The sequence below is a fragment of the Glarea lozoyensis genome (genome assembly GCF_000409485.1).
Source record: "Glarea lozoyensis ATCC 20868 chromosome Unknown GLAREA10, whole genome shotgun sequence".
Classification (NCBI taxonomy): domain Eukaryota; kingdom Fungi; phylum Ascomycota; class Leotiomycetes; order Helotiales; family Helotiaceae; genus Glarea; species Glarea lozoyensis.
The window spans coordinates 897699-914637 of record NW_007360984.1 but is presented as its reverse complement, the minus strand read 5'-3'; the positions used below and the strand labels follow the sequence as shown (position 1 = coordinate 914637).

General features: G+C 46.1%; 6 protein-coding genes across 6 annotated transcripts; 4 read left to right on the top strand and 2 right to left on the bottom strand.

The window, feature by feature from the left end:
- Positions 1 to 771: 771 nt before the first annotated feature.
- GLAREA_05332 (uncharacterized protein) lies at positions 772 to 1799 on the top strand (the record flags this gene model as incomplete). Its single annotated transcript, XM_008078621.1, has 3 exons — positions 772 to 878; positions 952 to 1589; positions 1663 to 1799. 3 exons carry the CDS (start codon positions 772 to 774, stop codon positions 1797 to 1799), a joined length of 882 nt encoding a protein of 293 aa, XP_008076812.1.
- Positions 1800 to 2328: 529 nt separating this feature from the next.
- Positions 2329 to 3402, bottom strand: GLAREA_05331 (FYVE/PHD zinc finger; the record flags this gene model as incomplete). Its single annotated transcript, XM_008078620.1, has 3 exons — positions 2329 to 3134; positions 3186 to 3327; positions 3388 to 3402. 3 exons carry the CDS (start codon positions 3400 to 3402, stop codon positions 2329 to 2331), a joined length of 963 nt encoding a protein of 320 aa, XP_008076811.1.
- Positions 3403 to 3922: 520 nt separating this feature from the next.
- Positions 3923 to 5591, bottom strand: GLAREA_05330 (Metallo-dependent hydrolase; the record flags this gene model as incomplete). Its single annotated transcript, XM_008078619.1, has 2 exons — positions 3923 to 4981; positions 5034 to 5591. The coding sequence occupies 2 exons, from the start codon at positions 5589 to 5591 to the stop codon at positions 3923 to 3925; spliced, it is 1617 nt and encodes a 538-aa protein (XP_008076810.1).
- Positions 5592 to 8309: 2718 nt separating this feature from the next.
- On the top strand, positions 8310 to 9916 carry GLAREA_05329 (uncharacterized protein; the record flags this gene model as incomplete). The annotated part of the gene is made up of 3 exons (XM_008078618.1): positions 8310 to 9277; positions 9327 to 9753; positions 9818 to 9916. The coding sequence occupies 3 exons, from the start codon at positions 8310 to 8312 to the stop codon at positions 9914 to 9916; spliced, it is 1494 nt and encodes a 497-aa protein (XP_008076809.1).
- A 2859-nt stretch (positions 9917 to 12775) lies between these two features.
- GLAREA_05328 (Phosphoenolpyruvate/pyruvate) lies at positions 12776 to 13824 on the top strand (the record flags this gene model as incomplete). The annotated part of the gene is made up of 3 exons (XM_008078617.1): positions 12776 to 13051; positions 13105 to 13157; positions 13206 to 13824. The coding sequence occupies 3 exons, from the start codon at positions 12776 to 12778 to the stop codon at positions 13822 to 13824; spliced, it is 948 nt and encodes a 315-aa protein (XP_008076808.1).
- Positions 13825 to 14838: 1014 nt separating this feature from the next.
- On the top strand, positions 14839 to 16506 carry GLAREA_05327 (uncharacterized protein; the record flags this gene model as incomplete). Its single annotated transcript, XM_008078616.1, has 3 exons — positions 14839 to 15261; positions 15361 to 15876; positions 15961 to 16506. 3 exons carry the CDS (start codon positions 14839 to 14841, stop codon positions 16504 to 16506), a joined length of 1485 nt encoding a protein of 494 aa, XP_008076807.1.
- Between the last annotated feature and the right edge of the window lie 433 nt (positions 16507 to 16939).

Sequence of the window (16939 nt, the reverse complement as noted above, 5' to 3'; positions counted from 1 at the left end):
CAGTATTTATGATATCACCTGTTGTCTCTTTTGCTGCTTTTGAATCTCTTTTCCTGATTAATAATTCAAGTTCTAAGCCTCCATTGCGCGTCATGTTCATGTTTGCATCACGACATTCCCCTCGCCTCGATTCACGTTCGCGGATCAGCAGGTCCCGAGCAAAAGTGTTGAGAGATTCACTTCCCAAAATTTTCAGCTTCAAAACAATTATTCGCGTCCGCTTTCTCACTCCACTTTCTAAACAAAGCTAGCTTAGCCTATATACAACCCCATTCATAGCGCTCATCTTTGGCTGGCTACACATTCAGATTCTAATGCTGTCTGTTATTCATGTTGCTCTACCCACTCTGCTCAAGCGCCAATCACACTTTGTTAAGATCTTATAAAAGTGCGCATATAAGCTGAAATACCTTTGCAAGATTTAATCATTGCGAGTATTGGCTCTGGCGCGACGAGGTTTACGGTTGGATTGAACGACGGACGATTCGAGACATTAAAAAGGGGTTATTTAAGGGGTTTTTGGGATGAGGCGAAGAGAGAGCTCGTTGAGGCGTAACGATTCTGAGGGGTCGAGTGAGTTTCCTTTTATTCCTCCATTTCCACACAAGCTTCTGGCTATTGGGTTCTGCTTCAAGCAGGTCACGTTTGTTGGTCAAAGCTAATTAGTTAGGAAATGGCGTCTTTTCGACATTACGTCGCTTTGTTAGTGGAGAGGGTTTGCATAGCTCGTTCAAGAAGCATAGGTTGAGGCCGTCGAGGAGTTCGTCTGAGATGACGGATACGGTTATTCCGAGGGGAGAGGTCAGGTTTACCGGGGAGGGGAGGAGGAGGACTGTGTTTGGAGGGGTAAATGGAGGAGGAGGGCCTGGAGGGTATGAGTGAGTTTTGAATTTGGTTTTCGTGGATGGTTGAGTTGTGATGAGCTTGAGGATGTACTAACAGGATATCTAGAACAAACAGCCTCGAAAGTATCGACCTCGAAGCCCTCCCAGACCTCCCGGAACCACCCCAACCAGCCACTCTACCAAACCGCCGTCGTACATCAACCATCGACGACCGATTACCCCCTTCCCTCCCCCGCTCAACCACCGCACCAATCCTCACATCTGCCCCCAAAATACCGAATTCAACATCCACCAACACCCTCAACGCCCCCAAAAAGGGCCTCACCAAGTCCACCTCCTTCCAAAACCTCAAAAAGTCCCTCTCATCTTCAATCTACAACACCGCACCCGCCGCCCCCCCAGCCCCTAACTTCGAACTCGTGCCCTTACGCAGTTTGATCGCGCAATCCTACAAAGACTTACGCACCCTCAAGTTACTACACGAGAACCAACGGCAGAATTCGAGTAATCTAGCAGTGATCTCGGAGAGCGAGACGAATGCGGGTGAGGTCTTGGAGGGGAATAAGGGGAGGAGCTTGAAGAGGGCGAGGAGTTATAATTCGATGATGGTGCTTGAGACGGCTGGGGAGAATGGACAGGGTCAGGAGATTGATTTTGAGAAGATTGAGAGGAATTTGAAGGGGTTTGAGGAGTTTTATCGGGCGTGGGTGAAGTATGGGGAGGAGAGGGGGGAGGATGTTAGTGGTGAGTTCTTTCCATGGATCTTAGTGTCTGGTGTTATGTTGGATTTAATCTGTGGAGACTAACGAGCCAGTAGAAGTCCATCTCGTAGCAATGATTTCGAAACGAGGAGAGCTGGTCCGCAGTGTCAAAGAAGGCGGAAGAGTAGCTGGCAAAGAAGTCCCTGAGATTCCGAAACCGCCGACGATGAGAGCTCCGGATTGTGGGATGTGAACCTCCAAGCGTCGAACACGAAAATGAAAAGATGGCCAGGATCATGTGGATGATAAGAGCGAGTAAAGTGGTGTCCCATGATAAATTGTCGAAGAATAGCCCAATTGTCGGTAGGACTTGTAGGGTCTGAGGTCTGTGTGACTCGCTTTGTTTGATCCTAGGAGTTGTTGTTGACATTTGGGGCGTCTGGGTGACGGGTTTTGATTTTCGAGGATGTTTTGGCATCAATCAAAGATGCGGACGTTATGGTTCGTTTGAATTTCTTTGAGGAGGGTTATGTAGCTGCGATACGTTGGTAGTAGGCAATAAAAGTTCTGTATTTTTTTCTGAGATGCGCTTTTGATGAGGCGAGACTCTTCGCAATCTTCTGAGGGTGTCGGAAGGTGGTAGCCGCTAGTGCTTCGTATATGTTGTCTCGGGGCTGAAGGTATGGGTGAGTTTTCTGTACTGAAGGTTGATAGAAATCTCCGATGTAGTAAACTGCATTACAAACCAACATTACCACTAACCAGAAGACATCGCTACAACGTCACACCCCCACCTCTCCTCCAACCAACTCCCTCAGCCGTCCCCTCCACTCCCTTCCCTCCTTCTCCAAACTTTCCACCTTGCTTTTCAAATCATTCCTCTCCTCCTCCACACCCATCCTCTTCCTAATTTCCGCTACTCTATCCCTCCTCACATCATCCAACACACCCTCAACCCTCTTCACCTCTTCTTTCTCCTTCTCTACCTCCTTCCTCAACCCGTCTCTCTCCCGCTTCAACAGCACAATTTCCTGATCGCGCATTCTAAGCCGCTGTTCGAGAGTTTGTATAGTATTCTCGAGTGTGAGTGTAGAGGTAGAAGTTCTCGAGGTCTTTTCTAACTCGGCGGTGATGACGGAAAGAGCTTTTTCGATTTCGGGTGTGTAGGGTGAGTACTTCGACTTGCGTTTTCGATGAGGTTGGGGACCGGGAGAATGGGGTCGGGAGTGCTTTTTGGGTTTTGGTGGATGGGGTGCTTCTGGTTGAGGTACAGCTCGAGCTTCCTTTTCCGGCGAAAGAATTTCAGGATTGTTCTCTTTCCTCGTAGTATTTACATCTGCAACCGTACGATCATCTCCCGCAACTGGATGAAAAGAGTTCGTTCTCGGTGTAGGATATGGATCCGGACTTTCGATTGGCGGCTCACTCCATCCATAGCCCACACAATGGTCACAGAACCAGATATCCGGGATTGTAGATTCTTCTGGGAGAGTACAAGTGGCATGGTAGGCATTTTCACAAGTTTGACAGTTCAAGAGTGGGGATGTTGATGGAGCGTTACAGAGGAAGCAGAATGTGTCGTGGAGTCCTCGAATGTGTCAGTGAGTTGGACAAGGAAAGAATGTAGACTGAGTGTTACCAAAGTAGTGATGCTCTCCGCCTCTCCAGGGTGAAGATGGCATTTGGTTTGTGTTTGAGTAACTATGGTCAGGTAAGGCGACGTCATTGGAGATGTTTGTAGGACCTGGAGGGTGTGACCAATTTGGGTCATTTCGGGTAGTCTGTATAATCATCATTTAGCAAGTATGTACAGAAAGAATTATATCCAAATAAGTGCTTACATTAGAATTTGCCATTTATAAGCTTGAGTACTATCTCAGTCGGCAGTAAGGCGCTAAGATTGTGGGTGAAAAGATTGTTGGCAGCTGCTCGATGAGATCCACTTAAGTATCTCGTACTCTCGAACAAGTGCAAGTTGATAGAACAAACGTCAAGTGTCTACGATAGTCAGGACTCGGTGGCCTCCGAGAAGTTGATGAGATAAGCAATAGGCAGAAATGATTAGCAAAGCAAGAGTGGAGGAGCAATCTAATTATGGTGGAGCCAATAAAGAAAGACCTGGAGAAACGATCTTCGATGATCACCCTGCAGAAGCGAGAGTGTACGATTGGACAACCTCACGTCAACCACAACAAGACTTCCCCACCGTTGGTAGATAATCATATTTCATATCTAAATAGTACCATGATGTTGTTCCAATTTAATCATCATTAGATCGTGATATCATCCCAAAAAAAGAGAACGCCAGTATAAGTGCAAGCACATGCAAAATCCCCCGAAATGTTCCATCGCCGTGTCCAATTATGTAGTCAAGACTTAAGATCTTTTCTCGAGTAACAATTTCCCAATAGGTAGACCTCCCTTGCCCACAAATCCGCCGTTGACACCATTGCGCTCGAAAACCTTCTGACCTCGAACCCATGTCTCCTTGACGAGACCTCTCATGGTGCGACCTTGGTAAGGACTGACTTTGTTTCTGAAGAGCATTTGTTCGCGACCAACGACGAACTCGCCCTCGTCGTCGAATACGCAGACGTCAGCGTCCATGCCTGGTCTCAATGCACCCTTCTTGTGGCTCAATCCAACCTGCGCCGAGGTGTTGACAGCACACAGTCGGACGACATCGAGAATATCGATGGGTCTTGATCGTGTCTTGGCCTCGGTCCATAGGATCGGGAGACCAAAACCGACGGATGAGATACCACCCCATGAAGCGAAGAAGTCTCCGCGTTCTTTTTCCTCGGCCTCTTCCTTACTTATCATGTCGCCATTGACACCTTTCACAGGCTCTTGTAAATAATGAGCACCGCATCCTTGACTGAGGTTATCCGGAAGAAGTTTTAATTCTGGTGTACACGGGCTATGATCCGAAACCACGGTCTGAATGACCGAATTTGGTGAAGCAAGCTCAGACCATAAACCATCACGGTTGACTGAGCTTCGGATCGGTGGACAGCATTTGTGGCGAGTGTCTCCGTCCGCTACTTCTTCTGCTGCGAGTGCGAGGTAGTGGAAACATGTCTCCGCTGTGATTTTCACACCTCGGTCTCGTGCAGCTCGGAGAATCGGAATTGCTTCAATGGCGGAGAGATGCACAATATGTAATTGCAGTTCAGGAGCGATAACTGAGAGAGCAAGGATTTCCTCGATGGCATACGTTTCAAAAGCTGGCGGACGAGAGGATAGGAAAGTGTCGTATTCATTTAGTGGACCAGAGGGCTCGAGGGGTGGTAGAGATGTCTGAACATCGTCACCGACGGAAGCGGTAATCGGCGGAATCATCTCAGCATGGAACATCAACGTAGTTGACGTTTTCGCTAACGTGCTCATGGCCAGAGCGACATCGGATGATGATACCGCAGGGAATTCATCAACCTGTAAAGTCATTAATAATGGTGGCTTATTTATAGTGATTGAGACCACTTACACCACTCTCTATCAAAAAGCCTTTGAAGCCTCGAACGCCTGCATCGACCAGGGGTAATAGCTCCGCTGCATTGCCAGGGATGATACCGCCATAGAAACCGACGTCAACCCAACATTGTCCTTGAGCAGCCTTAATCTTTTCTTTCAATCCATTAACCGTGGTAGTTGGCGGGATGGCGTTAAGAGGCATGTCAACCACGGTTGTCACACCTCCAGAAGCTGCAGCTCGTGTTCCCGTGTGGAAACCCTCCCATTCTGTGCGGCCCGGCTCGTTCAAATGAACATGAGCATCAACCAGACCAGGGAGTAATATATGTGGTGAGTGGTCTTTGTATATCGTATTTGGCGGGAAACTCGAAGGAGGGAGTATGGTCGGCAGGATTGATATAATGGTGCCAGTTTGTGGCGACAAGGTGAGAGTTGCAGGAGATACAATGAGGTTATTGTCCTCATCGTAAATCACGGCTCTACTTGACACGAGAACCGTGAGTGGGATGCTCGAGTGGTGGGGTGGTGTATGGGCGGGAGTTGGGTAGGGAATCTGAGTTGAGTCCTCCATATTGATATTGGATTACCGTTAAAGTTTTGAATTGTAAGTAGAATGTATTAAAACAAGGCTGACAGCTCAGCAAGCAAAGAAAAAGATAATTGGCTTGTGGAATGTGCTTATCTTGGTCCTCTGAAGGTGGGAGATAAGATATGAGGCTTAGATTCGTATGTCTTGATAAGGAAGAACTTGAAGAATTTCTTTGTTCCAAACACAACAACAAAAGAAGCGGAAAAGAAGAAAAGAAAGAGGCTTCGACGAGATGCCCCGGATTCAAATACCGTCTTTCTGACGACGAAGCCAGGGTTTTGTGGGGTGCAGAACCCGGGATGTGGTCGAGTCGTCTCCATGGCCCAACAGCCCACCAAATCCTTATCTTTGGCGCTTTATCTCCACGTTGTGCAGCCAGGCCGCGGGCGATTCGGGAACCGGTAAGACCATAGTGGAAGGTGTAGCTCAGGAACCATCTCTAGATCCATCGAGAAGTAGTGGAGACGTCTCTAGGACGTTTCCAAGCACCCAAACACGAGCCTATCCCGAGTTTTGATCGAGTAAAGGAGAGAAAATAGGGATGAGGCTAAAGGGACAGAAATAGACCGATGATCGGGCCGGTTCCGAGATGCCGCACGATGACTTTCGGTCGAGATACATCGCTTCTATACCTGTCAGCATCACCTTGCTACAGGAACACGATACTTATGAGCAACTTGGACGGTGGCTTTCCCTTTGTTGAGAGATGTCAGCAATGCCACTCCTGTTGGCCGTGGTGGTTTGACGTCTGCATCGAAATCCCAACAGGCGAATTCCGGCTCGATGGAAACTGCCCTAGAGTAGCGCCTTTACCGCCCACGGCTGTTTTACTCGATAATTACTCGATACTTACTCGATCAAAACTGTTGACCCTATCAACTCTGCCACAGTGGAATAGTGATGCTTCGTGTTCGTCATCATTGAGTTTACCGGACAAGTACCTACCTTCCTGCTGTTAGATGGGGACCGAGACTTTCAGGGGAGGACGGCGGTGACGATTATGCCCGTCACGTGATCAGTCCTAATTGAATGCGAGCGCTCTTCTTTCTGGGAGATCTCCTGAGAGTCATCTGTCTGGAATTTGCGTTTTTGGTTTCCGAGCAGCTCAGCTGTATTTGGCTTGTCGGCCTTTTCGACCACGTGCTGCTTCTCGGTATCTTCATATTGCTGGCGGGCACGTGCCGACGATGGTTGGTGTTTGCCTTTGCCTTACCACATAAGCAAAGGAGTGCAGAAACAAAGCTTTTGTACAGCTTGCACCCGCGCTGCTACCCATCATAATCAACTCGACTATAATTTTTGTTATATTTGGGACCCAGACAGCAAACGGACAGGCACAAACGCTCGTTCGGAGCTAAGATGATTACTTGAGCAAACACGGTATCGAGAAACGACCTATCAACTTGCAATCACGTTTGAGCCTTCTATTCGTTCTAGTGTACGCATGACTTCGCTATGTATTGGTTATAGCAGACTCAATATGCAATTACCCAGACGGCTTACGAGCGAGCATGTCTACAAGTTCTACCACCCACTGCTTTAAGAGCTGTTTCTGTTCGCTCGAACTTTGTTTAGGAGTATAATGTTTTAAAGGATACTCCTCATCATCTTCCACTAATTTTTGCTAAAAGTCAAGCGTGAATTGTAGGCCGATTCGACATCTACGTTCTCGTTGTACTATTTTCTTTTTTGGCTTCATTCTCAGTATTGGTAAATGTTCGAAGCATCCACTCCCTTTCCTTTTGCTGGCCTTTTGTTTCGTCATTTTAGTTTACCACAGGTAAGACAAAAGTATTTGTAAGACGTAAAGCGCCTACTTTACACCAAGACACTACTGGTTTTACATTACTCTCTAGTCAGAGGATGAATAGCTGTCAACTTTAAACCCCAATAGATAATGTACTTTGTAACACAATTTAGTTCAGTGACCCATTCGTATAAAGCTATGAAATGAGGCACCGGATACTCACCGTATAGTGAGAGGTGCTTTGAAGTATGAGAGCTGATTCCATTGTTTTCTACATAGTACCACCACTTTGCAGTTGGCCAATGAGCTCAGTGGAATGCATCTCGGTTAAATGAATAGGAGGTGGATCACGTGTAAGACAACTAAAGCGGGGCTCGCTCGCGCTGTCGATGACGTCTGGTATACCAAACACGCGTTTGACGCGACTGACTATAATATTGCATAAGGACAACCATTGAACCGTTCATATCTACAACATCTAGGACAGCATAATCGAATTCATCAAGTGCCATTGGTCAATTGCTGGGTCTTTCAGAAAGACGGAGAGATTGAAAATACGAGGCCGTACTCTAGCTCATTAAAGGCTCACAACCAATTGAAGGTGAACTGTTCTAGTAAGTCTAAACTCCGTTACATGAAGCATTAGAGGCTGGAAGATTCACTTTAATTGAGAGAGCTGGGGGTTGAAGAATGGTATAAAGTCATACCGAGCTCAGTCACTCGTTGGCAAAAGCTTTAGCTATTATATACCCTCAATCTCAAGTACCTCGACTACGATCATCTCAACTACACCATTTATTCGTTCACTTCCATCTCAATTACCATTTTAAACACCTAACGTATTGATTTCACATCAATTACATCTACTTACTGCTCCATTTCACAGGTCTATCACCATACAAACGCTTTCCACCACTTCAACCACAACCCAGCCAATAGTCGTAGCATAGAAAATGGCAGGAACACGTTCACGTTCTGGCGCAAAAGCCACCTCGCCAAACACATCTACACCTCCTAAGCCCGCCAATACCGCTTCCAAGAAACGAGGCGCTCCAACAGACTCGAGCGCAGAAGCGCCAAAGAGGAAACGCGGCCGTCCCTCAAAGGCCTCCAAAGCTCTTGAGGCTACGCAGAAGAAGGAGGAGGCGAAAGAACAAAAGACTCTTGAGGAGACTTTGACTGATGGTGCTACCAATGGTGAAGCTGCTAATGGTGAAGAAAAGGATGAAGAAGCGAACGCAAACGGTGCAAATGGCGCCGACGGGGGTGAGAAGATGACTGGGGTTGAAACTAATGGCAATGTGGAGGAAGAAGCTAAAGAACAGACGAATGGTCATGCTGAAGCCGAGTCAAGCAACAAGAAAGACGAAGAGAAGCCTACTCCAGCGAATGGTGAGGAAAAGTCAGCCGAAAAGACAAATGGAACAACTTCAGAGGACGCAAAGCCCCAGGAGACCGAGGAGCCTGCCAAAGAAAAGAACGCCTTTGACGAAGTCAAGTCCGATGAAGCAGATGCTCACAAATCAGCTGAAAAGGAGCAAGATACCAAAAACGAGGAAATCAAAGCCAACAACGACTCGGTTGTCGAGGACTCTGCTCGCGAAGCCGCCATCCCTTCCTCAATTCTTGAGAAAGGAATTATATACTTCTTCTTCCGCGCACGCGTCAATATCGATGAGCCACAGGGTATTGAGGATGTAGCACGTTCATATATTGTTCTCCGTCCCATCCCACTTGGTGCAAAAATTGGCGACGGTCCTCTTCAAGATGATGGTAAAGCACGTCTTCTGGCTCTTCCTAAGAAGATGCTACCGAAGAGCCGCAACGATCGCTTCTTGATGTTTGTAGAGAAGCAAGGTCTCACCATCAAGGACTTGAGAGAACAATTTTCGGGTACTGAGTATGCTACCAAAACCGTTGGGTACGTATTCATTCACTGTTGATTTGAAACAAGTCTAATAATCTCAAAGTACAAGCCAAACCCCATCTGCCACCCCCTTCGCCGAAGGCGTCTACGCCATCACCAGCACAGGCCGTGAATCCCACCTCGCATACACCGTTACCGTCCCAAAGGAAATCGGTGAGATCCAAAAAGAGCTAGGCATCAACACTAAAGGCTCCTTTGTCTGCTCCGTCAAGAATCCAGAGGCTCCCGGCCCTGCGAATGCCACCATTGACAACCCAGCAAAATACCCAAAGGAATTGCAAGCTAAGTTCAGAGGCCTCAGATGGACGCCTCTAGACCCGGAACTCTTGGATTACGAGGGCACGCAGTTTTTGGTCATTGGAGAGGGTGTTGATGGCGGGTTTGGAAAGGCAGTTGATGAGGTGAAGAAAGATGCTAAGGATGAGACAAAGGAGAAACCAGAGGAGGAATTGGAGAAGTTAGAGGAGGAGGTATGTGCCTTTATAGCTTTTGCATCCATTGACACCGTGAAGTGAACTAACTTCTGCTGCGTAGGATCACGACCGTGTTGAAGGTCTAAAAGAAAATGACCCCGTGTTTGCCGATCTCGGATTGAGTTCCAAGGAGTATTCTCATTTGGAAACAACATGGTAATCGCTTCTGTGAAGAAGACGTAATTGGGAATTGACTTTGTTTGGGAATTCTCTGCTGTGTACGACGGGTACGAAATTATCAATCTAGCTATCAACTAAGGTCTCCATCGTTCATTGCTTTCAGGCGTTTGGGTCTGGCTGGATGGGATGCCAAAATGGATAGGAACGGTTTTGCACATCCGATGGGGGCTAAGGTTATCTGGACATGGAAATGGCAAAGGGGCGGAAAATCATGGATATGGTGTATCTTGAAATAGTGGATAATCATGGAGATGTGAGCGTTAGGAGAGCATTTTGAATTACCGAATCGAAAAATATAGCCGTCAAGTGGATAACGTTCTATTTTGTTGTTTATCTGTAGCTTGACGCTTGAGATGTGCTGAATTTCCTTTTCTACATCGGAAGCTACTTGTCATAATACAGTAATACTTACCCACACGAATTTCCACCACCAGACATAAGATTAGATGGTAACATTGCCGTGAGGGACTGCAGCTCAGAATTAACTGCTCATATCCTATCTGGCCGAATGTTTGTTGTTGGTACTCAGTTTCGTTGGCTGGAAGTCTACTCCCAGGTAATCATGACTGCACAATCAGTCAGATAGCCTTTCCACCTCATCGCACAGGGCTGATATATATTTGTATGGACATCATGCGTGACAAAAGAGTAATAACTGTTCACTAATCAGATCAAGCCCATCAACGGTAATCAATTCTCATGGATCCTGTGCTTATTATTAATCGGAATTGAATCTTTGTTACTCGGAAACTAGTATCCGTGAAAGCCCTACACACCGCGCATCATAAGATTATTAGGACTGATAATCCGGCGAATAGCGGTCCGTTGTGTTGTTGAGGGTGTCCGTTTTTGGCTGGCAAAATCCTGAGTCTTTGGAAATATTGTCGGCCGCGATCCGTGTAGTCGCCTTTCGAAATTCCGGCTTTTAGCAGTGGTCACAGTGGTATAGGTATGATGAGGCACCAGAGGCGTCTGCGAGGTGAGAGCGTTGCGCATACCAGAATGTTGGTTCCCGAGTCGCTGAGGGTCAGACCTATGTCGTACTACTCGTATGTTGGCATAGAAATTGCATGTAATATCCATATCGTACGACTTCCAGCCATCAACTCACTCATCTGTATGTTGATGTGGTATAAGTAGAGAGTTAATATTGACCAGCTACCGCCTCGGTCATGTATTCGAACCAAGCGAAACGAGGCGAAGAAGATATCTTGCTTATAGAGTTTGGTAATGGGATATTTGCTTACCCAGACTGCATACCTACCAGACTATGAACATATTCTAGAAAAGGAAATTGATTCCTGATTAGGAAAATGGGAAAGGTAACTCAATGCTGACCCGGGCCAAGAACGGGGTTCAAAAGGTGCGAACCCGATCGATATGTATCATCGCAATATCTTTGCAATATCGTGTCGGTTATTCGTGTGGATTAAATGGACGGGCTGATGCAATTATTTCGCGTACTTGATCAGCCTACCTATGAGGACATGCTGAGAAGTTAATGCTCAGATCAGACGTGGACAACGTGACGTAACCATGGATATTGAAACCCTGGAAGATCAAAAACTTCGTCGACGGGCCGAAAGAAGAGGCAATAGAGGAACCATATCTTGGTTCAGTGGATGAAGCGATGACTATCGATCTTATGTATCGGTTATTACTGATCTCGAACCTCCACCACGCCACATAGTCTCGTAGAGCTCTCACAGAGCCTTTTGACTGCCCGATAATCGTTCATTAATTCAATGCTACTAAGCCTACAGCATCAAGGAATAATATTTTGATGGAAGGTGCCGTTAGATATGCGTTATAGAACTAGGAAGCGAAGGTACTGTACGAGGATTTACCTCTGGGGTTATCCTGTTCGTGGGGTACTTCAGACGACGCCACTGCATTGCTCTGTAAACAGATGGTTTAAATACTTTGAAGATAGGTAGTCAGATATCGCCTCATAGTAGAACCCGATATGAAGAAAAAGATGGAGATAGAGAAACATCTGACTGTGCCTGGTGGATATTGGCCACCCCCACCAATAGCCTTCCCTGGAACCCAAAGTGGAAAGGTGGCTCGGTTAATCGGCTTACCTAACCAGGAATAGACCTCGGCATCCAACAACCTACAAAATCTAATCAAGAAATGGTTCCGTGGATCGATTGCAGATTGAATAGAAAACGGGTCTGGAAAAGAACCAAACAGAGATTCAAGCTGCTTTGCGTTTAAGGCATTCCGATTTTCTGGACACCAATAAGCGGGTTGACCGCAACAACAACACGATGGCTCCCGCTCGCCCTACACCGTGCTGCCAAAGACCCTAGAGCTCCACGCCTCTAGCTCCACACAGCTATAATGTACCTCCTTCTGGGTCAAGAGAATCATAGTCGAGAGCGGCGACATGAGAGGCATGATATTGAAAATGTGGATAGCTGAAATGGCTAAGAGCAAGGACAGGCGCCCAGTGCGTTGTTAAAGCCTTCTGTCAGCACTATTCGCATCTTGGAAGTCTCATACATCTTGAGCTTGGAACATGGTTGGTCACATCCATGCTTCGGGTCAGAAGGTACGTCTAAAGCCTAATCATTTACTTTTGAGCTACGAATAGGTTGCCGCAACTGGCTGTAGCTAAGCTACGTAAACAAAAGCACTATGTGGAGTAGTACTGGTACAAAACGTGACACGGGGCTCAGGAATGCTTCACTATAATTCAATCTCATCCTCCTCTTTCATTTTTTTATTCCGCTTCTGCCTCGGTTTTCTTTCTATCCTATTCCTCCTTTGATACCAAGAATCTCCAGCAACTTCATAGCTCTTCTTCGCACAACCACTCAAATACTCTTTCGTCATGGGCTCGAACATAGCTGAGAACAGTCTGAAGCCTGTCAGGGCAGAGGATTTCGCCAAATTTGGAATGGCAGCGTATCGAGCTCCTTCTTTATATCAACCCCACAGGCTGCGAGAGGCTATCAGAGATGCCCATGAGGGAAAGATTCCACCTCTCATGGGATATTTTATGGGGTTGCCGTCACCGCCTGTTGCGAAGATGGTTGCAATGTTTGGCTTCGATGTCGTGTGGGTGGACTGGGAACATTCCGCTATGAGCGTCGAGACAATGACCCAGGTAAGTATTCGAGCTCATTCTTGGAAGACCGTTCTGACAAGAACACTTTGAAGATGGTTTACGATGTACAATTCTGCAGTGAGGGAAGAAGTGCAGCTCTTGTTCGGTACGTTGAAAAAATACCCATGATAGATGCACACGCTGATGAACTTAGTGTACCTGGCCATGGACACGAGAACATAGGGTTTGCGCTTGACGCAGGTGCCAGTGTTGTACTGCCACAGGTCGAGACCGTCGAACAGGCAAAGCATATCTGTTCAGCCGCAAAGTTTGGAAGGAAGGCTCGAGGAACCCGATCAGCTCCACCAGCAAGATGGTTCCCTGGAGTATCCGATCAAACTTGCGATCCTTCAAAGACTCTCCACACCAATCTCAACCAGCAAGCTGCCATTATCATTCAAATTGAGAGTCTTGAAGGTATCAAGAACCTGGATGCCATTCTTACTGAATGTGGAGATCAGATCGACAGCGTATGGCTGGGGTCTCTGGATGCCAGAATCAGCATGGATCTTCAGGGAGGTGGCATTCTGGGCGTGGAGAACGAATGGCAGGACGCAGTTGCAGTTTTTGAATCAGCCCTTGCCAAACACAATATGCCGGCTTCTGGTCTAGCTTTTGGTCCGCCAGAGATGAAAGCGATACTAAGCAAAGGAAGGAGTATGATCTTCGGATCTGCCGATATGATGGGATTGATGTCTGCGGTTGGCGAATTGCAACAAACCCGCCAAGATTTCCCTGCGAAAGACCATTCCAAGATCTTCAAACAAATCTAGATGGCAATTTCATTTTCTTTGCTTATTGAACATAATCTTCCAATGATGGCTAGAAAGTTGGCGTCTATCTTGGATGCTTCAGGACAAAGCTAAGCTATGCGAAACGGAATAAAATTATATCTCGGTTTTCTGGCGTTTTTCTGAAGATTTCTGTCTAAATTATCTTGTTTTTGTCTGTGTGCGAGAGCATATCGACCATTCAGGCAGAGACTTCTTCATAAGTAGTGTTACTTGACCTGGAGATTATCGATATGCGATATTTCAGAGAAGAAGTGCAACTCGTGTGCAACTACTTGTTCACCTTTCCACCAGTATATCTACCTCTCATGGTGTGTGGATTTTCAAGCCATCCCGGTTGGGACTTCGGGGTTTCTGGCCCTCTTAACATCCAAGCGGATGAAAGTTCAACTTTGGCTACAGGGAATATTTTCTGTTATAGTTGGGCTCTTGATCTTCAATATGTACTGTTGTGGGCCCAGAACAGTATATAATGCTTCAATTACAGTACACATCGAAGGTCAATAGCCATGTCATCATTTCTTTATTTCTGCATCACTTTGTATACTTCCAATGAGATTAGATGAGAGAAACCCCCATTGGATCCGATCTCATGGTCAATGGGAGTATTTTGCATGCCTCCAAATACCAAAACGATTGTTTCTCTATTTGTTGCGAGTTAGTCATTGTTGATATTCTTCACTTGTAGCACTTGCCTTGCAATTCCCGCCTGAACTGAATTAGCGTCCTTCGGCAGTTGCCAACGTAACTTCCATATTTAGAAGTGAATACCGCAGCGGCATAGTCTGTCGATACTATTGAGGACATTCCTTCGTACACCATTATTCCTACTCTTTCAGCAACATCAAATTTCTCCGTATCACCTGCTGACACCTTCTGATCATCACAAATATTTGCGCTCGAAATTACTAGATATCGCAATCCAACTTCAACATTATGCACTGATCTGCTCGATCTTGACGTGCGGTTTCACACAGTTGTGGTTTTGTTTCCACAATGGCATCAGATCCTGATAAACATCTGCTTTTCGAAGTTGATATTCATGACCTCAGTTCCATCCGAAGAATCATGGCTAGTACTGAGTACATGCTCACAAATATTGTTCTAAATCCTATGGCTGATCAACTTACCTGTTTGACGGAGGAAGAAAGATCATGGGTATATAGTGTCTGTGCTTCCATTCGAAATCATCCAAAGCGATGCTTGTTGTTGTGCGCAACTCTCGGTTTCAGTGCAGAATATCTTGGGTCCGACGAGGATATCAGAGCCGCAATAAGTGACTACTGTAGTGTTGGACCGGCAAACGTATTATTGCATCCTTCTCTTTTTGAAGAAGAGTACGATCAACTTGAGAAAGGTTATTGCGGAGCAAAACACCACTCTCCAGGTCCATCACACTTGGATGATCTCGTGATGCTAGTGAGTCTTCTTAAATCGAAATTTCTTCAGGCGTAGGAGTAGACACCTACAGAACTACCTACCGTTTGACTTGGGAGTGAGAATCTGATGTGTAATTAGGCACCTACAGCTTTCAGTCATCAGCAGATTTCAAGTGTTCGCCGCGCCAGACAACTCGAAAAGCTTGCCAGAGAAAGGAAGATCAATGTTGAGGACATTACCATCGAAGAAGCTTTAGCTCCTTTACCACAGGGCCGCCTCCTGGGGAGTTTTGGGCTTCAGACTGTCAATCTTGGAGCGTGTAGTTGTTGCAAACGGCTATCACGATACTGTGATAGGAGGGAGCCATTGTGCTCTGAATGCAGACGGACCTGGAACACAGGTTGCACTTATACGAGTCGTAGCGCTGGTACGGTTCAAAATCTGGAAAATGCTCGTCAAGCAAGACACCTGTACGAGGCACAAAAGAGGAAGGATGATGCCATTCAACGAACCGAGGAGAAACAGAAAACCAAAACTACAGGAGATTCCCAAGATGGGATCATAAACAACCTACCAAAGAATAGTGATATTAATTCAACCAATCGCTTTGGAACAGGACCTTCGGATACTGCGAGAGTCCAAACCAATAGAACTGTAAGATAAACGTTATTCATTTACTCTTTTCTAGTATGTTGCTGAAACGCTTTGCCCTAAGTCACTGACAATTGACGTGATAAGAATGACCGAAGCGATCAATTATGCAATAAACCTGCCTTGTCTATCGAAATCCCGAATTTTCGTAGCTATATTGGTCCTTACGATGAATTCTTTTACAACGACCGTGTCTACTCTCCCATCAGCCCCATGAGCCAGCTTTCTTCGGACATCGATGATCCCTTTCCTCCCGGCACTTTCGAATATTGCTCAAACGGTAGTCGGAAGTCGTCTTCAGAAACTGAACAGTTTGGCTCAGACACTAGTTCCGGTAGCAATAGTTGGCTGGAGTTTGTCACTGAAATGATGGAGTATCAGGATAGAGAAGAAAGCGAACAAAACCATATTTCTACCGCTCAGGATACTACTTTGAATCCTGTTGATGATAAGCCTGCGAGGAGAGGTCACAGAATGGTCACTTGGGAGGGTTCCATCGATTTTGACGCAGAGCTTGCGAAAGAGGAAGAGATACTGTGTGATAAAGAGAATGGACTTTTCAACGATAGAGCGGCTGGGGAATTAGATTTGATGGTTGTTGAGGATGAAACTCCCGACAGACATCACGAATAGGTTAATTTGATTCTAGAATAGAAGAACATAAGTAATCTTGTCTCTTAATCTGGGTTCGTGAATAAATTTCCGATATTGAAGAGAGTGGTATATTCAAGTTTTCAGCAACTCTACTTGACTTGAAATTTCGTTACCAAAGGAAGGGCTGATATGATGTGCTCTTGGAAGTAGTCACTGGCAACAAACGAGAAATAGCAACCAGATTGTCTTGGAAAATGATCCTTCACGCAGTCGTATGACTTGAGACTTTTTCCTGGTCAATAATTATCTTGGATCAAACAAAATTAAGTCTACACAAACTTATTCCGTCAAGGACTGCATCGCATGCCTGCCAAAAGTGAAGGTCTCTGTGGGGACATTTCTACGGCAACGTACTTATGTTCGCTTTTATTTACACTGTTGGCAGCCGTCTTTTAGAACATCGCGATGCGCA